Here is a 23,249-nt window from a genome sequence, read left to right as displayed (position 1 = left end):
AAACACAAAACTGGAAGGCTTTGGCCAGGTTTCAGCTCTCTTTCTAATGCAACGTGACCTTGAGCACATTACCGAGCTCTCCTCTTTGTTACTAGCCAAAAGGACTTAACGAAATACAAACCGGCAGGACTCGCTAAACGGCAGCCTCAAGGGTTACTTCAACCCGCACCGCTTTGCAAAGTGCTTCCACCTGCATTCAAAGCCTGGCTAAATGGTGGCCCAAGGATGCAGACTCCAACTGCTCAAAACAGACCATTTTGTGTTCTAAATATTTTTATTCACTTCATAGCATTTGAGAGGACAATGCAAATTTGCCCACAGGAGAGCGCAAGGCAACAACAGGCAGCGGTCACTGCCAGGGCAGCGGTTCCAGTGCTGCGTAATAGAAACCTTCTGGTAAAGGAAACATTAGCAGAGAGAGACTTCAAAGCAAAGTAGGGTTTTATGGGTGCCTGTTCCAATCTGTGTGTCCTGGTTTCGGCTGGGGTAGAGTTAATTTTCTTCCTAGTAGCAGGCACAGTGCTGTGTTTTGGATTTAGTAGGAGAAGAATGCTGATAACACGCTGATGTTTTTAGTTGTTGCTCAGCACTGCTTATGCCAGTCAAGGACTTTTCAGCTTCCCATGCTCTGCCAGGGGCACAAGAAGCTGGGAGGGGGCACAGCCAGAAGAGTTGATCCCAACTGCCCCAAGGGCCATTCCATACCATACGGCATCATGGGCAGTATAGAAACTGGGGGGGTTGGCCGGGGAGCAGCAATTGCTGCTCGGGAACTGGCTGGGTATCGGTCGGCGGGTGGTGAGCAATTGCATTGGGCATCGCTTGCTTTGGATATTATTATTATTATTATATTGTTATTATTATCATTACCATTTTACTTTATTTCAATTATTAACCTGTTCTTATCTCACCCCAGGAGTGTTTCTCACTCTCACTCCTCCGATTCTCTCCCCCATCCCATCGGGGCAGGGGCAGCGAGCGATGGCTGCGTGGTGCTGAGCTGCTGCCTGGGGCTGAGCCACGACACTGTGTTTACGCTGCCGTGTTTGCCCAGCCCCGGGCTGGCAGTATTAGATCTATAAGCCATTTGTCTCACGCTGCTTTGCAAAATGCTGCTTTGTGCTGGTACGCAGGAGCCCTCGCTGCACAGCGGATGTATTTCACTGCACCTTTGAGGTGAGTCAGCAGCAGAGAGCGATCTCGTCGAGCGAAGCCTGCTGTCGACTGAATTCACTGGAATTGCAATCAGCCTGCGGAGCCGGCATGAGGTCTGCTATCAGCAATTTTTCAGGCCCACATCCTATGCTGGGCCTTGAGACAGCCCATAAATTCTGTTATACTTTTCATTACACAGAAATGTTCACTGTACTTTACTACCTCAGTCTGCCCAGGAAGAAGATTGTAGTCATTTTTTTTTTCCGTAGGGTTATTGAACGAAAAATTCATGGCAAACATTTATAATGGTTTAAAAAAAAAAAAAAATCTCAAAGAGAACTGCCTGGAAAAATCTGATGGACACAGGGAAATGCTTCCAAAGCACATCTGAGTAAGCTTTCCCGTCATCTCTGCAAAACAAGTGACATGACTGCAATCTCCTTCAGCTGCTTAGGGCTGCCAAATGAGATGGTGTCCTGACCTTGGGGCCTACAAGAGAAAAAAAAATAATAATAACTGTCTCCTCACCTGAAGGAGAATCTGAATTATTTTCTATCCAGAGCCCAAGGTACAGCTGAGCAATTCTGAGCTCCCTCAGTAGATGGTAGTGCTGCACTGCTCATCCTCTGTCTACTTTGCAGATATTTAGAAAGTCATTTCCAGGCCTAGACGTTCAATTCTCAGCTCATGAAATATATTTAAAGGCTTCAACTTCTGCTCTAATGCACACCCAGGGAATTTCTTGGTAGGATGTACTCATCTCACGTTACTGGCAATAGTTTTTGGCCATGCAGAAGCCAGATAAACGGCCTCAATGGCAGATTTACACGCCAACAGAGAAAAGGTGAATATGTTTAGGATTTATTTTCTTTCTCTGCGGTAAATCTCTGTATCCTGAATGAATGATGGTGTCGGTTTTGGTTTAAAAAAGAAATCACGCAGCAAAGTGTCAAAAGTTTAAGCAAACAGAAAAGATGGAAGAAAAGATATCATATTTTCAATGGCAGTTGCAGTACCTCACCCATGCGTGGATAGAATTTTCCACCCAGCTTTGCTTATGAGAAACCGGCCTTGTTAGTCCAAGAAATAGCTCCTTGTCCCTGGAGATAAAGCAGACAGCGTAACAGCGCGGGGAAAGGCTGTGGAGAGGCACCCCGCTGCCAGCACCCTTCTGCGGGAGGAGGTGAGGGCAGAGCTCAGGTGTGGAGAGCCCACCGCCTGTTGATGCCCAGGGCAGAGGCGAGATTGCCCCATACCTCCCAGGACTCATGGGCCAGATCAGTGCATTCTGGCCTTAAAGATATTTCCATCCACTGTGAACGCTTATCATCACATTTATAATTTTGGGAAGCCTGAAAAGCCGATCTACGTTGTGGACTCGGTAGAGGCAGCTTGTCAGCACCCAGCAGACCAGCCCACCGCCTGACTCAGTGACCTAAATATTTCTCTTTTCCTTTTGAGGAAGAGCTTTCTTTCCATTTATTTTCCCTCTAGTGCTAAAAACATTCAGCACATAAAGGAAAAAACCTGCCTGAGAAGGGGTGCTTTGGAGGGAGCTCCTTGTACCACGTCCCGTGGGAGAAGCAGGGCCCCGGTGCTGCCTGCCATGGGGACTGTCGGGCGTGCAGCTCCTTTCCCTCCCTTTGCAGGCTGTAAAGCACTGCACATCTCCCTGCAAAGCCCCCCCCCAGACCCTTCAGCAAACCCCTGGCTGCTGCCTTTTCGGCTGTGCATCCTGCAGAAGCCACTCCCACCCACACAGCCAGTTCTTCCCCACTCGCTGGCTGATGCATCTCCTCCACCACGCGCCTGGTACACGCGGCGGCAGCGACACGCACGCATCCAGCCCACGCACCGGCACCCGCTGCCAACGTCCGCGGGCTCAACCCGGTAAACACACAGGTACGGCCCACGGTGACGCACAAACACATGCAGAGGGAGCGGGGAAGAGCGACTGATGCGATGTCCCTCTTTCATCAAATTGTGCACCTTGAGTTTTGGAGTTAACCAAAAATCCCTGGGGTGCTGCAGGTCTCATTGGTGAAATCTGCCCGGTTGTACCCTGGGATGTGTAACACGGAGTCAGGGTTGGAACGAGGGCAGTCGTGCCAAGGACAAGCAGCATTAGGCAGCAAGAGAATGGCCATCAGTCACTGGACAGTAGCCCAAGATCTAGACGATTATGTATTTTATAAATGCATTTCCCAGAGCCATTTAATGATGCCAGCCTTGCCTCCCAGCGATGAATCTGCTCGCCGCCTCTCGTAACTACCCACCGAAGGGGCAGAGCAGGCTTCCCCCACGGACGAAAGGGCTGTGCAGTCCCGGGGTGGCGTGTTCGGTGTGCTCAGACGCAGGCAAGAGTTAAGGTGCTCGGAGAGAGATAAGCGTTGATGAAAGCCTGGAGAGCGGGTGCCTCTGCTGCAGATAAACACTCCTGCCTCTCTCCTCCTCATCCCCCTCAGCCCTCAACCGTCCTGCTCTGACGCAGAGGGAGCTGCAGGGCTGAATGAACTTGTTTGAGGTTCCAATTAAATCTCCATGGAAGAGGGACACTCATATCCTCTTCTGATAAAAGGTAATCATAAATCCTCCGGGAGCAGCGGCTGCAGACACCACCTCCCGCAGCAGCAGCCGGCTCCTCGCACCAAGATGGGCTCCAGGGTAAGAGTTCATTTTCCTCTGCTCCACGCAACAGGTTTGCATTGAGAAGGGGACAGGGTTTGTGGCTTGGGACATAAGGGCTACGTTAGTCTATATGTCTTTATTGCCTATGCTTCCTCACATGTTCTCGCTCTCTAATTTTTTAATATCTCTCTCTATCTTCTCTGGCATTAATTCTATTATTTGGTCTTTGCTATTACTTGGAGGTACGGTGAGAAACCATCCCTGTTTCCCAACTAAATGACTTGTGCGGCACTCATATTCGATGATAGAGGGTATGGATGGTTTACTTTTTTTAATTAAAAATTGATAAATATAATTGGCTGGGATTTCAGGAAACCACAGGAGTATTGGAAAGAGTGACAGTTCAGACTCAGCTCCATCCATTTTGCCACTTAGTCTCTGAAGTGCCTACGAGCTGTAAGAACGTAAATGGCTAATTGTTTGGTTGGTTTAGTGCAAATTTCTGATTGATATTTTCAGTGTGACGGAGCAAGCAATCTTCTCTCAGTCCCTCTGAAGCACTGATCTTAATCACGTATGTTAGTCTTTTAAGTCCTATATCTTGCCATGACATTTTAATTAGGTCAAATGAAAAGACATGCAAGGTAAATGAATTTCCTTTGAGACCTAATTTAATCTCAAAAGAACAAACATGGAATAAAAGATGTAGAGATTACCACAGATAAGCTACTGGCTTGATTTGTGCTTTGAGTCTTTGGAAGAAGATTTAAATGATGCCTTGAAGCAGGTACAAGATGTCTCAGGAGAATGGAAATGGGTTAGAGTGCACTCCATCTGCAACTTTAAATGCGAGCTTGATAAAACCATGGTCTTTGATAGCAAAGCCGGAGGTCCCAGCTCCTAGGGAAGAGCACCCAGCTCTTGGAGGACACAGACACTATGGGACCTCGGGAGTTGCCTTCTCAAGGGAGAAGCCATGAGCTGTGGGAGGTTGTAAGCCAGAGTGTTTTCTTTAAAGGTTGTAGGAGACCTTCAGTCCTGAAGACCAGGAGCCAGGAGGACCCCAGCTGTGAGCTCCAGGCTCTCGGCCATGCCCCCGGCTGCCGAACGCATGCCCTGGCGATGGCTAGCGGCGGGCAGGGCATCGCGGAGGCTGGTGCTGGTGGTGGTGTTCGTCGCGCTGCTGCTGGACAACATGCTGCTGACGGTCGTGGGTATGGTGTGCGGCTCTCGCTGTGCTCTTTGGGTGCCACCTCGGGGTTTCGGCTCCTTGGTTGGTCTCTGGTTGATGCTGGCAGGGTCCCTGTGCAGGGAGAGCCCTGGGGAGGGCTGGGTGCAGGGACCTTCAAGGACACTGACATCTAGCCAGCACCATTCTGTTCAGCTGCATGCCAAGCCAGAAAATGGAGTAAAATCACTAACTAATCCTTTCCCTGGCTTCTCTTCCAGTACCGATCATCCCCACCTTCCTTTATACAACAGAATACGAAGGCGCTAACAGCTCTGTTGCCCCAGCCTGGACTGAGCCGGCTCCTCCAGCCTTGAAGGCTCCTCCTTTCTCCTCCATGTTCTCCTATTTTGACAACACCACGGTGACTGTCTTGGGCTCTGCCAGCACTGCGGAGCTGGCGAACGGGACGGAGAGCAGCCGCCCACTGCAGCCCCCCGCCAGCAGCCCCCCACTGCCGAGCGGCTGCCCGGAGGGCGAGGAGTTCCTCGCCAAGGAAAATGTCCGCGTGGGGCTGTTGTTTGCCTCCAAGGCTCTCATACAGCTGGTGGTCAACCCGTCCGTGGGTCTCCTGACCAACAGGTAGGTCAGAGACCCGGGTTTGCACCAGGGTGTAGCCCTTCCGGGACAGGCAGCTCCTGCCTGCTAATGAAATCACCATTAGCTGAGCAGTAAAGGTCTGTGCTGCACATGTGCAGCCCCTGCAATCACAGAATTACAGGAACCGGTGGGTAAAATAGCAAGGAGGAGAATATATGCATCAAAATAAGCATGAATTTTACCTTTTCTAAAAGCCTACAAATGGCTTGCAAGTTTATATTACAGCATAAGCCTCACTAATGCTCTCCTCAGGTGCAGACAGATGCTATTTAATGCCAGTAACCATCAAATAAACAAACAAAGATTCCCACCTGGCTATAGATATAATGTTGTTCAGATTTTCTGCCCCTGAGTTTTAATTTGCCTTTGTCTCTAGCAGATGTGTGAGGGGTGCTGGGCTCATCTCCACATGGTCTGGGCAGGCAGATGAGTTGGCAAGAGCCCCGTGTCTCGGGTGTGCTTTACACTGTTATCTGGGGGCACTTAGGCACTGGATGCTTCCTTGAACAGCACTCGGGCACATCCACACGTTCAGAAGATGCTCACCAGCCCACAGAGCTGTGTGTGCTAAGACTGGGCAGCAAGACCAGATCTCAACCTGGAGTGAGGAATCCTCCCTGAGGTGGTGCCTCTTTTTTCCCTTTCCAGGATAGGATACCACATCCCCATGTTCATCGGATTCGTCATCATGTTCCTCTCCACAGTCAGTGAGTATTGCCCTTCCGTCTGCCCTTCATACGCAGCAGCACCGGAGCAAATAGTTTGGCCTGTGCCTGCACCATTGTCCCTGTGCAGGAGAAAGGAGTGAGAGCAGAGGAACTGGTCTCAGAAATCGGTGACAAGGAAGGACGAGCGGCCCCCTGCCCCCTCCAGCACCCAAACTAGTGCAAGCCGAGGTTGCTCTTACCCTCTGCAGGGTTTTAACGCTCAGACTGCAGTTCTGCCTGACGCCGTCTCTCTCCTTCCTCCACAGTGTTTGCTTTCTCAGGCACCTACACCTTGCTGTTCATCGCCCGAGCCCTCCAAGGCATTGGGTCATCGTTCTCATCAGTCGCAGGTAAATGTTTTAGCTACACCGTAGTCTTCTATATTAGCTCCCCTTGTCTGGGTTCAATTAGCATCTCAGCAATGATCAGCAGCATGGACACGCTGGGTGCCTTCCTCAGCTTCGAACTCCTCCTCCTCCTCGCTGCACCCGCCTGGCTGGTACAGATGGTGCATCAACACAGCCCAGCCGGCAAGCAGATAAAGCCCCCCAAAACGCGCAGGCTGCTTTCAGAGAGGAGCCCCCCACCACGGTAGCAGCCAGCCTCACGTGGCCTCTGCTTTCTCTCTGTCCCAGGCTTGGGCATGCTGGCCAGCGTGTACACGGACGACTTCGAGAGGGGCAATGCGATGGGGATCGCTCTTGGAGGCTTGGCCTTGGGTGTGCTGAGTAAGGAAACCTTGCTCCCAACGCAGTTAAAATCAACAGCATCTCCAGAGCCTTGTCAGCCATCACCTGCTGCTTCCACCTGCCTGGCTGTGCCCCTTCCCCGGCGGCATTCCGCGGGCATGCCTGGCCTGTCCTCCTCCCTCCCTCCGCTCATCCTCCATGGCCACTGCCCGCTGGACCCGACACCTTCTCTGACACAACCCATCACCAAACCCCCGCCGGGGGGTTCAGAGACCACGACGGCAGGAGCCGAGCGCTGCTGCCCGGGCGCTGGGGACGGTGGCACTGCCGCTGTGTGACGCAGCCTTTCCCTTGCAGTCGGGGCCCCCTTCGGGAGCGTGATGTACGAGTTCGTGGGGAAATCGTCTCCCTTCCTGGTCCTGGCCTTCCTCGCCCTCTTGGATGGAGGTGAGAAGCCAAGTGGTTTAATCCTACCAAAAAAAACCCACGTGAGAAGATTTAAATGTGGATGTTTCAGGGAGAATCTCACGGGGCTTGTGTGAAGGAAGAGGCAGATTAATACAACGCGGGTGATATCATCAGCGCTGGTTATTCTGTTATTGCTAAATCATATGTTTTCTACCACCAGATGCATGACATAGCAATATAGTAAGAATTAGTTCCTCATTACTTAATAAACCCCTTGATTGCTTTAATGGCTTGAATAGCATATTCAGTAAAGCTCTTTGAACTGTGAATTCTTTGTAAAAGGCACACTTGCCTGCCGCTTTTTCACCGTGCCACGAAGGAATTAGACTTTGCCAGCATAAATGGTGATCCTTACTCTTTCTCTGATAGCTGTATTACAGATGCAGGCCCTGAGAGCCTTCAGAGTGTAACGGCAAAGTTATAGATAGCAGAAATGTGCATTTTTAGCGGGAAATATTAAGCTAATTAAATTATAGTCACAGTTACCATCTTTGCCTAGATGTAATGCAAGACATCTTTAATGAAGCATGTAAGAGCTTTTGGAAAATGAAACGTAGGTCCCATACATATGAAACTTTCTTTTTTAAACCAATTCTTTTCCACATCTAATTTCTGTCATGCTCTAGTTGTGGCTCCCCAGCAGGCAGCTGGCAGCCTGACGGAGAGTATTTGCATATTTGACTGCTTCTTGGGTTGGCAAAACACTTGTAACACAGTCCACTTCAGGGAGTTTTGCTGCTACCTCCCGCGGGAGCAGGGCTGGGAGCCACCTCTCCCTCTGCCCACTTGAACAATGTCCCCAAAACCAGTTCCTGCATCCCCGGGGGCTCTGGCAATGAAAGGGGTCATGCTGAAGGAAAAACCAGAGGGAAATGTGGATCAAAGGGGTGCCGTCTCTGGAAGTAAGCTAACATCAGTGTTTTGTTCCCAGCTTTGCAGCTCTGCATACTGCAGCCCTCCAAGATCTCCCCCGAGGTGAGTACAGGCGTGTGTGCACACGTGAGCCGGTGCCAGGCGGCGTGAACGAAGCGGGCGCAGGGCTGTGCAGGCGCCGCGCCGGATGGGTGTGAATGCGCCCGCGGCTCCCAGCCGACGTAACCCCGCTTTGCCATCCCGCAGAGCACCAAAGGCACGCCGCTGCCCACCCTGCTGCGAGACCCCTACATCCTGGTCGCTGCAGGTAAAGGCGGACGTCAGCACTCACCGCGCTCCTCTTTGTGCACCTGCGTCTCCTGATTGAAAAGATTCACCCGTGTCTGCTGGAAACAGCGGCAAGAGGAGGCTAAAATGGAGCATTTCTCCCTTTTCTCCCCATCAGGAGCCCTCTGCTTCTCCAACATGGGGGTGGCCATGCTCGAGCCCACCTTGCCCATCTGGATGATGCAAACCATGTGCTCCCCGAAATGGCAGCTAGGTAGGTGTCATGCTTTGCAGCCTTCACTCCTGAACGGTTGCTTGATACAGTTTAGCTAGAACTGGTCCTGCTTTGGCACTGCGAGATGAATTGAATAATCTCTTATATCACTCTAAAAAAGAAGAAAACATATACCCTCACCCGCACAGAGTGAGTGACCCCGGCCTGCGTGTTGCTCCAATTTCAGCTGGAAATGTCCTTAGCGGTAGCTATACAATTTGCTTTTCTCTATTATTGAAAAGATTGTATGGAATCAGACTCCTCACAAGAGCAATAACGGTGGAAGGAAGGCTGTTTTGTGCACGGGAAGCCTGTCGAATCCCATCTTCTGCAGGGCAGATAATGGTATCGTGCTGGGCTGAAATTGTGGCAGCCAGATGGGTTTTGCAGAGGCAGCTCTGAGTAAAACAAGGCCATTTAGAGAGTCCCAGGCAGGACAGGATGGTACGTGCTAATTACCAGCTGCCTAGAAAATGTGATATGGAGATAACATTGTCTGTGTTTGCTAGAAAAATAAAAACTAATTGTTATAAAACTCGATTGGCTGAGGAATGACCCGGGGGGTGCCCCAGGCTACACTTAGATCCCAAATTGAATTGCAGCCTGGCAGCAGGAGGGCTGGGAGAGCTCCTAATCAAGTTACGCTCTGGTCAGGCAGGAGCATCCATCCCCATAAGAGCCTATGATGCTTCTCACGAGCAAGTGGTTGAGCAAGGATAGGCGAGGGTAAAGCAGCGTCCCAAGGATTCTGGCAGTGGGGAGAAGGGACAGCGTAGCTGCCGGTAACCACAAATGTCCCAGGCTGAGAAAAGCACTCAGGGCTGCTCCCGTCACCACCGAACTCGAGGGGAACCTTTGAGGTGACTCAGCAGGACCCAGAGGTCAGTAGACATCAAAGAAAATCCCAAATATATTCACTAGATTTTCAGCTACCTGAGATTTGAGAGCAGTTTGGATTCAGACACAGTTCAACTGCAAGCCACCCATCTCACAAGCTATTATGAACTTAAGGGGCTTCTTTGTTTGTATGCCTTGGTTTGCCCACTCCCGTAGTTCTGGAAAAAAACCCCAGAAGAGCTTGGACTAAACCTGCAGGCTTAACCGTGTTCTGTAGCTGTTAAAGAGAGGAAAGAAAATTAAACATAAATCATTGTGTTTCAATAAGGAAGTTGTCTTAGTGAAATGGAGCTGACCAGTTTTATTTTAGTCAGCGGGAGAGTATATTAAAAATAAACAACTGGTAAATCAGTAAACAGTGCAAATATTTAATTTTGGCTACATAATGATCCCCAAGATTTTTACTTAAGCAGTTATTTTATTCCTCTTTATTTAGTAAGTGAAAAGCAGAAGGCAAGGGGAGAAAGGTGGAAGGGGAAGAAACTATGACAGGAGAGAAGGATGAGCTTATTAAAGCAGTGGGAACAAAAAAGTTCTGCATTTACCTTCTGGCTGCCTCATGGATCTTGTGGGTGAATGTCTGCACTGCTGCGTGCCTCAGTTTCCCCTCCCATCGAAAGCAAATACATTTCCTACACCTCCCTCTGCCTCCATAGAGGGATCCCCACCCTTCCACAGGGCATGGAGGAACGGGGCAGCCAGCGCAGCCGTGACACGGAGCAATGGCAGCGGAGGACACGGAGGAGCACTACTGCATGGACAGGCACCCAGAGTGGGTGCGGGACGTTACCTTGCCTCACCCAGCTCATGAAATTCTCCAAATGAGAGAGGCAGTTAGTGAAGTGGATATTTTTGCAAATCCCCTGCATTTGCTTGGGGATGACACTTGCTTTTTTATTCTCTCTGTCTCAGGGATGGCATTCCTCCCTGCCAGCATATCCTACCTCATCGGCACCAATCTCTTTGGGATTCTGGCTAACAAAATGGGCCGGTAAGTGGAACAGAAGAGAGTTCAGCTCAACCCAGCCCAGTCCTGTGCTTTCAGCATGAATTAACGCTCGTGGTGGTGTGCACGCTGAGAACATCTGCCCTCTCCTAACTGCGGCCTTGTTGCAGGTGGCTGTGCTCCCTGATCGGCATGGCTGTGGTGGGAATTAGTCTCCTTTGTGTAAGTAGCGCGAGCCAATTCTGAGACCTTTCCGTAGAAGAATCTGCAGGGGCAGTGTGGGCATTAGCACTGAAAGGGGGTGACGTGCCCGGCAGGCAGGAGATGTTCCATGGTTGCACGCGTGCATCGGTTCCACAGATCTATGTTACACCTTCGCACCTCAGGCAGCTCTTCTGCCCGCGCTCATACATTCTCTCTCTCCCCTCTCAAAGGTACCTCTGGCCAAAAATATTTACGGGCTGATTGGCCCAAACGGTGGGCTTGGCTTTGCCATAGGTAAGCTGTCAGTGTTCAGGCTGTGCAATGCAGCTCCGCCGCAGCTCTCACCACTGCCCTCAGAGAAGGTGGTGACTGATCAGGTCCTTCTTGCTTTGGGCAGGAATGGTGGACTCCTCAATGATGCCCATCATGGGCTACCTCGTGGACCTTCGCCACACCTCTGTCTACGGCAATGTCTACGCCATAGCTGATGTCGCCTTCTGCATGGGCTTTGCGATTGGTACGGATGAACTCTCACCCACGGGACGATGCACTCACTGTGCCTCTCGGTTTATCGCTCCCTCTCCTCCACCCAGCGTTCGCTGCAAGCAACCGGCACGGAGTCTGCAACCCCGTCACCGCAGATTCATAGACCCCCTCCAAACTGGAAAGGCACCTTTTGCTCTCTGTCATCGTAGCCTTTTCTAATTTCTTTCTTTTTTAAATTTGCAGGTCCATCTGCAGGCGGTGCGATTGTACGAGCTATTGGGTTTCCCTGGCTGATGATCATCATTGGAGTTACCAATATCGCTTACGCTCCTCTCTGTTGGTACCTGCGCAACCCCCCTGCTAAAGAGGAGAAGATTGTGAGTTTAAGCATACTTAAAGTCTAGGGGATTGATAATCCAGAGATTGTGTGGGGGGGATTAGAATAAATTTGCTGGGGATTGTGTCTTGCCTTTTGGGCTCTACTCCACCCTCAGAAAAGGGACAAAAACCTCAGACAATAAAACCAGAAAAGCTTAGAGCTATGGTCCTTTCCCTAACGCACAGCTTGTATTCCCTGGGCAAAAGTTGTTGGCTGCTCTGACTTTCTCTAAAAGTGGTAATGCTCCTGTTAACTATTCATATGAATCACCATTTTTACTAAAGCATGATTTCTTCTCTCCTTTACCCAGGCAATCTTAAGCCAGGAATGCCCCATGCAAACCAAAAGCTACACCACTCAGAAAACCCTGCGTGATTTCCCTCTCACAGATGACAGCGATGTGGAGGCAGAAAATGCGGAATAGCAAGTGCAAGGACGCATGCCCTGTTTTGAAGCCAATATTATGTTTACAGAACATGGATGTATTAGCGCCCAAGAATAACCCAGCCTCCCCCAGGACTTGCGGCCACGGGATGGACGCAGGCTGTATCGCTGGCCTGTTCTCTCGGCCATGCAATCCACGGCAGGGAGTAGAGACCCAGGATTTGGAGGCTCTATCTGTTTAGTTAAGCCACTCACTTGCTGTGTGACCTCTAGGCAAGTTACCCAAACTCGCTACATCTCATCTGTAAAAAAATAAAATTACAGAGATGAGGAGAATTGTATCATCCTGCCCTGCAGGACAGTATTGTCTTGGGCACAGCCTACCCATGCCGTAGGGGATAATATCAACATCTCTTCCAGATAAATCCAGTGGCATTTGTTAATGTCTTTAAAGCGCTTACTGTTCTTGAAAGAAAAGCACTGGAGAAAACGAAAATTAAATCAGCGGTATCAGCTTTGGGAGATGTCTTTCTCCAGAATTCTGCTATAATCCCCAGCATGAAACCTTTCTGTAACAAGAGGGCACTATCCATCTGTGTCACTGCCAGTCCGTCAATAAAGATGTCACTGCACTGCTAATGTGCTCCACGCTCCTCTGAAGACAGTTAAAAAAGATGTTTGTTGCTGTCTCGGTATAGCTTTATGTGTTGTGCTATTTATGTGCACTGCTATTTATGTGCTACTTATGGCTGCTTGTGTCTCTTCCACCGTCCATTAAATTAATTTATTTATTTGGGGAACTCTTCAGGTAGAAAGCAGTTTTAGACACTTAGACGCAGACTCAGCCAACAAAGCTAGTTAGATCCCTTGTGATGTAAGTGACTAATAGAGCATTTTTAAAAATCCCTGCCCCTCAGCTGAGATGGGGTAATGGGCTGCGTTTGTGATCCTAACCCACTGCAATGAGAAGTACAATAGGTTGATTTAATTGCCCTTTTGCAATTTCCTGGCCACAAGTTTAGAAAGAGAGCAGCTGCACTGTTAACAATAATTATTGAGTATAATGATCTATAAAAGTATGTCACAGTTAAGTAAGAGTGAAGTAATAGAGGTACCGAATTAATTTTAGAAGTATCAGAGAAACTCCCATGATCTCATTTTTTCCAGTGAAGCCTCAAACATACAACTTCTCTGGTTCCACTCTTGGCAGTTTATACAAACTCATTTCTGTCTTGAATGAGCAGTTGTATAAGGCACAGCCATTTCACTTGCCAGAAAGAACAGGTGATTCACTGCTCGGAGCCCAAGCAGCACAATGCAGATGCGCCTGCCAGCAGGGAAACAGGAGGGTAATAACAATTCATCAAGATTTGGTACCTTGTGACTCATCACCAGAGGTCATAAATGGCTATTGTCAGGCAATCCCACATCCACGGTGGGCCCATTGCCCCTCGCTTTGCACATACAAGATGAAATTATATTTCTTAGGCACACTGGAAATGACTAATGCTAAGCCTGTTCTCAAAAACGGGTTATTTTTATCTTCCACCTGTTCTCCTGCTTTGCCAAGAATACAAGGAAAAACGTGTTTACGCTCTGTGACGGAAGGAAAAAATAGGAGCCGTTCTATTTGGGGATCTATTCACACCTCCACAGCGCACCTCCCAGTTCAACACTGGCACTAAAGCCCTCGGCACGGCCGCTGGCTCCGGGAGCCCGGCCCTGCGGGCGTCACGAAGGCAGGCGAGCCCCCCGGTTCCTGCGAGGGGGGCTCCTGGCCAGCCAGCCCCCCAGGCACCTCAGCCATCGGGGCCTCGCTGTTCGCATCGGCCGCGCAAGCCAAGACCCCATCCTCCGGCATCGGCGGCTCTTTTTAATTAATACATTCGTTGCAGCGCCAGCGACGCTGATGCTCTGCTGCGAGTGAAGAATCAGGTCGTGCGCTTTGCATCAAACGGCCTCATTTTTTTTACCGGCCCTGCTGAAAAAGCATCATGTAATTCTTGGGTGCACCAAGAGCGATGCGAAGAGGCACCGCTAGCTCTGCAGCCGGGGGAGACAGAGGGAGGCAAGGCGGGGGTGGGGAGCCGGGGAGGACACAGTTTCCCCCCCCCCTGGGGAGAATGTGCAGACAAACGCGTCCCTCACGGCTGGCTGCGGTGTAAAATTAACAGCGGGGGGCGGGGGGCGGCTGTCTGGGGAGCTGACGGCGCCCCCTCCCCGCCTCCGCCGCTCAGGCGGCCGCCATTTCCCGCCGCTGCGGGCGGGGCCGCCCCCCCGGCCGCCATGACAGGCCGGCCCCGCCCCGCCGCTCTCGCGAGAGCGGCGCAGGCCCCGCCCCTTCCGGCGATGGCGGCGCGCTAGGCCGCGCGGCAGCACCATGCATTCGGACGACGTGAGTCCGCCGCTCGACTCGCTCCCGGCCGCGCCGCAGCCAATCAGCGCCCGCCCCGCCGCGGCCTCCCCCCCCCCCCACCACGTGGCGGGGGGTCCCCTGTCCCCACCCAGGGGGGGGCCGTGGCTGGGAACATGGCGGCTGCAGGTGCGCTGTGCCTCGCGTTGCACCGCACCCTGCCTGCCGTGGGGGGCAGAGGGGACCCCCGGCTTTGCGGGGGTGCCCCCCCCCCCCCCGTTAGGGCCTCGGGGGGGCCGGGGGTGCACAGGGCGCTGGGTGAGGGGTGGCGGGGCGCGTCACCCGCTGTCTGTCCTCGCAGGTTGTCTGGGACACGCTGGGGAACAGGCAGTTCTGCTCCTACAAGATAACGTGAGTTTTTGGGGGGACGGGGTGGGCTGAGCGCTCCCCAGCGCGGGGGGCCGCGGGTGCTTCAGTAGGGAGAGGAGCGGGAGGGACAAATTTGGGTGCCCCTCGGGCTCCGGCGTGTTGCCTTCATCCCTGTGCCCCCACAGCCACGCCTGACAGTCGCGGAGGGCGGCGTGGGTGGCTGCGAGGGGCAGGGCGCGCAGCGGGGTGCTCCCGCCCTTCCCCGTTATTACCGCATAGGGCACGGGGCTGGTGGGGAGCGGCTGGGGGAGCTGGGGGTGCTCAGCCTGGAGAAGAGGAGGCTGAGGGGAGACCTGATCGCTCTGCAGCTCCTGACAGGAGGGGGCAGGGAGGGGGTGTTGGGCTCTGCTCCCACGTAGTTAGTGATAGGACAAGAGGAAATGGGCTCAAGCTGTGCCAGGGGAGGTTTAGGTTGGATATTAGGAAAAATGTCTTCACGGAAAGGGTGGTCAAGCATTGGAGCAGGCTGCCCAGAGAGGTGGGGGAGTCCCCATCCCTGGAGGGGTTCAAAAAACGGGCAGATGTGGCACTTGGGGACATGGTTCAGTCTAGTCTACCCTTGATTGGTTTAGTGTGGACTTGGCAGCGTAGGTTAATGGTTGGACTGGATGATCTTAAAGGTCTTTTCCAACCTAAACAATTCTATGATTCTACCTCTCTTCCTTCCAGGACAAAAACCCAGAACTTCTGCCGCAACGAGTATAACCTGACCGGTCTGTGCAACCGTTCCTCCTGCCCGCTGGCCAACAGCCAGTATGCGACCATCAGGGAGGAGAAAGGTGAGAGTCCGGCAGCTGCAAGGAACAGCCCCTTGGGCGGGGAGGGGGCGAGTAGCGCCGGCCTGAGGGCACCCCGGCTCTCAGCACTCCCCCACCATCAGTGACATGCTCAGGCTCTCTCCTGGGATCGCGTCCCTCTTTTCTTTAGGTCGGTGTTACCTGTACATGAAGACGATAGAGCGGGCAGCTTTTCCCCGTCGACTCTGGGAACGGGTGAGTTAATGAGAGCGGACGGCTAGCCAAGCGCGCTCTAACGTAAGGCAGCGGCGGGCAGGGAGCGGTGGGGATCCTCCCAAGGGCAGACGTGTCCCCGCTTTGCTGCTGCTCCGCAGCTCAACCCTTTCCCTTTCCCCCCCCACCAGGTCCTGCTAAGCAAGAACTATGAGAAAGCACTGGAAGAGATCGACGAGAACCTCATCTACTGGCCACGGTTCATCCGACACAAATGCAAGCAGCGATTTACTAAGATCACGCAGTACCTCATCCGCATCCGGAAGCTGACGCTCAAGCGACAGTAAGTGACACAACTAAGTGATCGTGTTTTGGCTTATCAAGCCGCTGCCTGTCCACCGAGCCACTGTCACTGGCCATATGCAGAGCCCTACTGCACCTAGCTGTTTTCCTGAGCATTTCAGGATTTAACTGCAGCATAGTCTGCATATATAAATGCACTTAAACTAGTTGCAGCCGCATTTCTAATGATATAACTGCTGGTTGTTGCCCTGAATGAGCATTTGCTCATCTGCTGCGCAAGAGGCTGACAGATTCGCTGACTTGTGTTCCCTGTAGGAGGAAGCTCGTTCCTTTACGCAGAAAGATTGAAAGGCGCGAGAAGAGGAGAGAGGTAACACTGCTCTGTCACATGATCTCCCGTCTGTTGCTTCTGTTCCACACGTCTCACACAACTGACACAGCTCCTCTTTCCTCCTTTAGGAGAAAGCCCTGATTGCCGCTCAGCTGGATAACGCCATTGAGAAGGAATTACTGGAAAGACTGAAACAGGATACAGTAAGGATCGCTGCCTTCGGAGCACAGCAGCAAAACTGCTCCTATGCCCTCTGGTTCTCTGGGAGGGACACGGGCATTGCCATGACACAGAAACACCCCCCATGTAGCAGGGGTAGGGGAGGACTGCACGCTGCCCTTCTTGAGTGGCTTGTAACAGGCTGGAAAACTTGCTTCCCCAAAACGCAGAGCCCCTTGTTTTCCGTACAGGAGTGCGTACTTCAGAATTAGGGAAGGGGCTGAGCCACAAGTTCAGCCTGGTTTGATACTGCCTCCGTGCAGGCCATGGGCTTTAGATGACCCTACCACCAACAGCCGTCTTCCTCCTGTGACTTACAGAAAATCCACATTTTCCTTTTCAGTATGGAGACATTTACAACTTCCCCATTCACGCCTTTGACAAAGCTCTACAACAGCAAGAGGCAGAAAGCGAGAGCGAGTCCGATGCAGAGAAGGAAGATGATGAGGTAATGCTTTCAGCTGCAGCACCACAGTTAATCCTTCCCTGACCTGGTGCGGCACCTCCAGTTCACCTAGGTGCTGGGCCTTGTAGGGTGAGAAGAAGAGGGTGAGAAGAAGAGATTAGGAGAGGTGGACTCAGAAAAAGCTCGTGTGCGCAAGCGGTGGCCTTGATGGCTCTCACACGGCGAGTTGTGATGCTGTATTGTGCGCAGTGTGCATGTACTAGCTGCTGACTTTATATTTCTTACAGGACATGGATAAAAGAGAGTTTGTGGAAGCAGATGACAGTGACCTCAGTGACTTTGAGGTAGGTGAAGCACCAGGTATAAACTGTCGGGCTAAGCTGTTTCGAAGTAACCTCCACCCTCTCGGTGTCTGGTGCTGGGATAAAAGCCAGCGAAATCAGATTTGTGGAACATAATGATACTGTCCAACTGCACTGTATCCACTACAGCCCAACTCCTGGCTAGACAGCTGGGAGCCAGGAGTTATAAAATGGAATCGGATATATGAGATAATTGTGCAGAAAGAGGAGGTTTAGTTACATGGCGCGCTTTGACGTCATTCTTGTCTTTCTTAGGACATGGATAAGTTGGAGACAAGTAGTGAAGAGGAGCAAGAAGAGGAGGAAGAAGTAGAGAAGAAAGCCTCTCACTCCAAATCTAAGGGGAAAACTCCTCTGAAAGGACCAGCCAGAAGAAAACGTCCCTACATTGAAATAGAGTATGAAGAAGAAATGGAGCCAACCGCCAAAACAAAAGCAACCTGACCCTTCCTGAACTCGCATTCCATGCTCAGTGACAGGACTCCACGTCACTAGAACTCCTGCCAGCTTTCACCACTCTGTGCAGGATCCTCAAAAATTACTCCTTTTTCAGTATTCTAATTAAAAATTTTCTTTAAGAAAAGAAGGGTTTCTGTCCTGACCCCAGGCAATTGCTGCAAGTCCGTACAACTCCTGCACAAAGCACAGTTTTAAGGAAGAGGACTCCCCACCTTCTCTCTAACCAGAGAAGGCTCAGCTCGGACTGCTCTGGGGGGCACTGCTGCTGTGTGCGAGAGCTGGAGAAGCCCGCATGCGGCTAGGCGAGCACACAAGTGTACCTTGTTTGGGGGAGGCATGGGGCTAACGGGTGGGATGAGAAAGACAGTAACTTTAAATAAATACAAAAAAATTTACTGTACAAAAAGCGGGGTGAGCATTGACGAGCCACACCTCACGTGTTCTCTTGCACTTTTCTGATGCACTCCCGTACGCGGTTCTCCTCACAGCTGCTGTACACACCTTCCAGCAGGACCTGAAACAAGAAAAGCATCAGTTTCCAGTGCCTCGGCATGCTCGGGTTTATGGTGCTATCAACCCTCCCCCAGCTACCTGTTGGAAGAGAGTTATACAAAGCATACATAGATACCTGCCAATACATATCAAGGCACTATCAGTCAAGTACTAATGTTGAGGTGGGTGGAAACGGATGCTTTCAAAGTACTGCTGGAGTGAGGAAGCAAGGGGGCACTGGCCCGCACCACGCTGCCCCTTCTAACGGGGAAGGGAGCAGAGATGAAGCAGTACCGGGTCCCCGGCTCACCTTCACTTGCCCTTCGGAGCACCGATCCAGCAGGATGAGGCATTCAGTGGCCCCCTGGAGCAAGGCGGCTTTTACTGGCTCTGGCGTGGGACCTTGGTCAGTGTGTACGTCCCAGATCATCTTCAGCAGGGCTTTGAGGAGCACAGGGAGTCTGCATGGCATTCTGCAAAGGGAAACGGCAACCACGCCTTATTCTAAATCCTCTTCGCAAGCCAGGGGAGAGCACAGCCTTGCTTAGCAGTTCCTAGACACTTGAGGCAGGAGCTGCTTGTTGCCATTGACGTGTGGCGCAGGATTGTAGCTGGCCTAAGATGAGCAACTACTTCAGCGGTGAGGCTGGCGAAGCTGCCTCGGTCAGCATGCCCAGCAGAGGGAGGACACGGGCCCTCACCACAGGGGTAACCTTAGTGGTGCATCAGGAGTGCCTCTCGTTCCCAGCACAGGGCTTACTCCACAGTTCTGCCACGGCAGACAACACAGATTTAGTTTTTAGCCAAGCTGATGCTTCTAGAACAGGCAGAAGTTGGATCTAAATGAGGACCCAGCTTAATCTTTGGGCCAGGTTTTCCAGCAAAGCAGTAACGCCAGTGATTCCTCCCTGTGACAGATTTCTCCCTCGAGATTTCAGGGCCTTTTCCTCAAGCAACAGTAACTTTGGCGCTGAAAGAGGGACAGCATTCAGGATATGCTTCCTACAGTGCCTTTTCACTCCCAGACCAGTACCTGGGCCAAGCGTGCTCTATGGTGCGTTGCAGTGTCTCCAGTATTCCCAGTCGGGCTTCTTCCTCAGGGCCATCACAGACTTCCAGGTACCCCAGGATAACTCGCTCCAGCCTCTTCAGGTGCCGCGCTATCAGGATGCCAAGCCTGCCGACACAAACACGCCCACACTGAGAAGGGAGATACGGACCAAGGCCAAAGCAAGCCCCTGCAGGGCCGCGGTTGCTGCTCTCACCTCTGCACAAAGGCGGGCAGGGTCCTGGCGTACACCCGCCGCAGCGCAAGGCGATGCTCTGCCTCCATGTGGGTCAGCACCAGCTGCAGCACCTCGTCGCAGCGGGCGGTGGGTCTGGGCTCCTTCTGCTGCCGCTGGGCTCTCTCCAGGATCGGCAGCAAGTCCAGCAGGCACAGCAGTACTGCCTGGTTCGGTGGGAGACAGTAAATCTGAGCAATCCTGCTATTCTCCAAAACACCAGGAACTCTTCCAGCCCCGCTGACCACCCACAGCTGCTGCAGTTCACCTGACAGAGCCAACTACTTCTACTACCTGTTACCGGCCCTCTTCAGCAAGGCTGCCACCTGGAAGGGGACAGGGCAAGAGATCTTCCCTCCACTTCAAGATTTTCCTGAAATCTACTGAGTTACTTTGTCTCTTGGCCACAGGCATCGGCTACTAACAGCCTGACTGGACTGTCTGCAAGGAAACAGGTTCTGCCTCCTCATGCTGGCTATCCCTCACGGGGCTGACACAACACCGCAAGGCAGATTAAAGTGAAGTTCTGCTGTCCTACCTGGATGAGAAGGGCCTCTCGTGAGTAGAGATGGTTGTAAAGGGCGTGGTACACAACCTGGGCCCTGTTGAACTGGCACAGATCAGCAGCTGGCTGCAACAACGGAGAACAGAACGTTATTCCTGTGCATCACATTCAGCACCTGCTTAACCTAATAAAAGAGAACAGCCTTGACAAACTCACATCTTATAAAAACAACCCTCACACATGCTGCGCATAAGGAACGCTGCTTACAAGAAAGCAGGAGCAGGTGCCACAATAAATGCAGGTTAAACCCTGCTATGTGCAGGAGCAGCCACTTTCCTTTGCCTCCCCAGCTGCTGCTTTGCAGCTCCACTGGCATTACTTTAATACCCTGCTCTGCAAACTGTTGTCAGGCTGATATGCGAATCAGCTGAGTTCAAAAGGTGCCACAGTGATTCTTTGCTTAGATATAAGAACTCCATGTGTTTAAACACACAGGGACAGCATGGAGGATGGAGCAGAACTGCTGGGTTAACAGCAGAACCAGGATTACAGGTTAGGAACTGTAACAGGCGTCCAACCCACCCTTCCTTCAAACAACACCCAGAAAGCTATCCAATTTCTCAAATCCCTTACCACGTTGAGAATGATATGATGCAGGCAGCGCACACCCAGGATTTTATTCTCCTCCCGGTAGTCGTCTGAGATGAGCAGCGACGGCGGGAGGACGCGCTCCAGGTAATGGGTAAGCCAGGGCCAGGTGACGTGTGGCAGCGTCCAGGAGAACACAAACTTTGTGGCAGGGTTACGCTTCCAAGTGTCTCTGGAAACGCAAACATAAGCTCAGCGAGCACTGGAACTAACAAATGCTCATTTCCTACGCATCTGGGCCTCTCAGGGGACAGCGAGCCCTGACTGATTCCCCCTCCCACCACCTTCCATTACTGGGGTATTTGTAAAGCTCTTGGCCCCATATTTATTGTTGGGTGTCTTGTAATGCCTGAGCTCACGCAGTTTCACAAAAGTTTCCAGTATTTCCTACATAGAGACCAGCCAAACGCACCACCCTCTCCATCGCTACCATCCCCTTCCTACTCACTTGGTTAACTCCTGTTTCAGGAGCCCCATCACTGCTGCAAATCTTCCTTCCTCATCTTCATTCTTTCCCCGAAGGAATTCAGCCACCGACCCGCAGCCTGCAGCCTGAACCAGCAATGCCAGCAGCTCCCGTGCCACTGACCGAGACCTCGCATTTGTCCAGGGCCTCTCCACAACATGCGTTGCGGCAAAGATGTAGATGGGCCCCGACATGCAGCACAGGATTGGACCCACCACAGGGACGCCCAGGGACTCCTGGGTCTTGGCAGCTTCCAGCTTCGCAAGAAGGTGCAGAAACACCGAGCCCACATCTGCCGCTCTCTCAGCTGCCGCAGCGTACACACTGTCCTTACTGGGCAGATCTGCAGCATCTTGCTCCTGCTTTGGGGGTGCTGCGTACCCACCCAGCGCAGCCACCGCCTCACCCAGCGTCGCAGGGTTCAGGCCTCCAAAGAGCCACCGGCAGTCTGCAGCCTCGACAAGCGCACCCAGGTCTCTGACCACGCCGGCCTTGGGGGCACCGCCGGTCCCCTCGGAGAAGAGCAGCCCGATCTGGAGGAGGACCTGCTCGGCCGGCGGGACAGCGGGGGGCGGCTGCGCCCCGTCCCGCGGCCCCTCCAGCCTCAGGGCTCGCACTAGGCCGCTGAGCTCCATGGCCCGGCCAGGCCCACACCCTGGGGCCGCCCCCCACCTTGCGGCGTGACCTCCCCCGCTCTAAAACGCCTTTCAATACACCCCGCACACGCTTTTAAATACAATTCCCCGCGCTGAGCGCGGGCAGCAGCGCCCCGCAAGGAGAGCGCAGCAGAACACCCCCGAACCCCCCACAGCAAAGGCGGATTTTGCACCGTCTCCCCCGACAGACGCCGCAAAGCGCGCCGCTGTCGCAAATGTCATCCTTGCCGTAAAGCGCTGGCGAGGGGGCGTGGCGATACGTGACTAAATTAGCATGGCTAATGACCCACCGGTCTGCGGGGAAGCGGCGGCCCTGCGGCCCGGGGAAGGGCGGGAGGGGGCCGTGAGCGCGGCCGCAGTCGGTGCTGAGGGCTCCGCACCGGCGGGTTCAGCAGCACCGGGGTGCGGGGCTGCCTCGCCCTGAGCTCGGGGTGAGGGGCGCGGCGCTGGGCTGAGGCGCGGGAACCAGCGCATCGATCCTTCCGGTTCATAATCTGTGATGAATGGGAGCGCCACGCGGCTGCGTGACGTGTGCGCCCTGCGTTACGACGTAGCACAGTCCCTTCTGAGTGCCGGGGGGTCCGCGGCATCAGAGCTGCCGTCCTTTTCTTTTATATACGTCAAAAATGACAGCGAAGGGGGCGCTGGGGCGGGGGCATCTTCGCGGCCCCTCCGGCCGTTCGCGGGCCGCTTTGACGCCATTTCACGCGTTTTGGGGTGCGGTTTGAGGCCGTTTCGGGCGCTTTGGGCCCCTTTTCCCCGCGGAAGGGGCGAGGGCAGCCCCGCAGCCGGGGCCGTCCCCTCCCCGGGCTCCCCTGAAGCGCCGCCGGCCCCGTTGCGCGCCCGCAGCTCAGACCGGCTGAGAAATTGTCCGTTTAATCGTTGTTTGACACAAAACTGCACCCCCCCCCCCCCCCCCCCCCCCCAAGAGGTACAGCCCGAGCGGCCCGAGGGGGTCAGGTACAAAAATAACTCCGCGCAGCAACCCCCGGCGGTCCCGGCTCCCTGCGGGGCGCAACCGGGGTGACGTAAAAAAACCCAACTGAACAACCCCCCCCCTCCCGAAACGAAGCGACGACCTGCGAGTTAAAAATCCCAACTCGGAAATCTGGAATCCTTCGAGACGAACCGTTCGATCCCCCGGGACACGCGGGGCTGGGGAGCTGTGATCCCGCAACGGCCCCGGCAGGATCCGGCGGGCG

The 23,249-nt window shown here is 53.0% G+C and overlaps 3 protein-coding genes and 1 non-coding gene across 4 annotated transcripts; 3 read left to right on the top strand and 1 right to left on the bottom strand.

The window, feature by feature from the left end:
* Nucleotides 1-4,873: 4,873 nt before the first annotated feature.
* On the top strand, nucleotides 4,874-12,225 carry SLC18A1 (solute carrier family 18 member A1). The gene is made up of 15 exons (XM_075724182.1): nucleotides 4,874-4,997; nucleotides 5,233-5,593; nucleotides 6,260-6,318; nucleotides 6,585-6,668; nucleotides 6,954-7,046; nucleotides 7,365-7,454; nucleotides 8,407-8,450; nucleotides 8,595-8,655; nucleotides 8,794-8,889; nucleotides 10,699-10,777; nucleotides 10,903-10,954; nucleotides 11,167-11,230; nucleotides 11,334-11,453; nucleotides 11,666-11,799; nucleotides 12,112-12,225. The coding sequence occupies exons 1-15, from the start codon at nucleotides 4,874-4,876 to the stop codon at nucleotides 12,223-12,225; spliced, it is 1,575 nt and encodes a 524-aa protein (XP_075580297.1).
* Nucleotides 12,226-14,523: 2,298 nt separating this feature from the next.
* Nucleotides 14,524-18,367, top strand: MAK16 (MAK16 homolog). Its single transcript, XM_075723948.1, has 10 exons — nucleotides 14,524-14,580; nucleotides 14,900-14,949; nucleotides 15,637-15,746; nucleotides 15,895-15,959; nucleotides 16,109-16,260; nucleotides 16,536-16,590; nucleotides 16,680-16,754; nucleotides 17,114-17,218; nucleotides 17,464-17,520; nucleotides 17,794-18,367. Exons 1-10 carry the CDS (start codon nucleotides 14,566-14,568, stop codon nucleotides 17,980-17,982), a joined length of 873 nt encoding a protein of 290 aa, XP_075580063.1. The 5' UTR covers nucleotides 14,524-14,565; the 3' UTR covers nucleotides 17,983-18,367.
* Nucleotides 18,368-22,026, bottom strand: TTI2 (TELO2 interacting protein 2). Its single transcript, XM_009491948.2, has 7 exons — nucleotides 21,374-22,026; nucleotides 20,911-21,097; nucleotides 20,311-20,403; nucleotides 19,755-19,939; nucleotides 19,523-19,666; nucleotides 18,800-18,962; nucleotides 18,368-18,511 (listed from the first exon to the last, which is right to left on the bottom strand). Exons 1-7 carry the CDS (start codon nucleotides 22,024-22,026, stop codon nucleotides 18,431-18,433), a joined length of 1,506 nt encoding a protein of 501 aa, XP_009490223.2. The 3' UTR covers nucleotides 18,368-18,430.
* Nucleotides 22,027-22,523: 497 nt separating this feature from the next.
* On the top strand, nucleotides 22,524-22,618 carry LOC142595599 (small nucleolar RNA U13). The gene has a single exon (XR_012831795.1). It is a non-coding gene; the product is annotated as a small nucleolar RNA U13 (small nucleolar RNA).
* Nucleotides 22,619-23,249: the final 631 nt, after the last annotated feature.

The sequence above is a fragment of the Pelecanus crispus genome, chromosome 21, assembly GCF_030463565.1.
Source record: "Pelecanus crispus isolate bPelCri1 chromosome 21, bPelCri1.pri, whole genome shotgun sequence".
Classification (NCBI taxonomy): domain Eukaryota; kingdom Metazoa; phylum Chordata; class Aves; order Pelecaniformes; family Pelecanidae; genus Pelecanus; species Pelecanus crispus.
The sequence above is the reverse complement of the archived record's forward strand: the minus strand, read 5'-3'. Positions and strand labels throughout refer to the sequence as shown.

Coding starts and splice junctions, on each gene's coding strand:
- SLC18A1 (XM_075724182.1), top strand. CDS start 4,874: ATGCCCCCGGCTGCCGAACGCATGCCCTGGCGATGGCTAGCGGCGGGC. Junction 7,047..7,364: donor CTTGGCCTTGGGTGTGCTGA/GTAAGGAAACCT, acceptor TTTCCCTTGCAG/TCGGGGCCCCCTTCGGGAGC. Junction 10,955..11,166: donor TGGGAATTAGTCTCCTTTGT/GTAAGTAGCGCG, acceptor CCCCTCTCAAAG/GTACCTCTGGCCAAAAATAT.
- MAK16 (XM_075723948.1), top strand. Junction 16,261..16,535: donor AAGCTGACGCTCAAGCGACA/GTAAGTGACACA, acceptor TGTTCCCTGTAG/GAGGAAGCTCGTTCCTTTAC. Junction 16,591..16,679: donor GGCGCGAGAAGAGGAGAGAG/GTAACACTGCTC, acceptor TTCCTCCTTTAG/GAGAAAGCCCTGATTGCCGC.
- TTI2 (XM_009491948.2), bottom strand. CDS start 22,026: ATGGAGCTCAGCGGCCTAGTGCGAGCCCTGAGGCTGGAGGGGCCGCGG. Junction 21,098..21,373: donor CTGAAACAGGAGTTAACCAA/GTGAGTAGGAAG, acceptor TTGCGTTTCCAG/AGACACTTGGAAGCGTAACC. Junction 18,963..19,522: donor ATAGAGCACGCTTGGCCCAG/GTACTGGTCTGG, acceptor TTCCCTTTGCAG/AATGCCATGCAGACTCCCTG.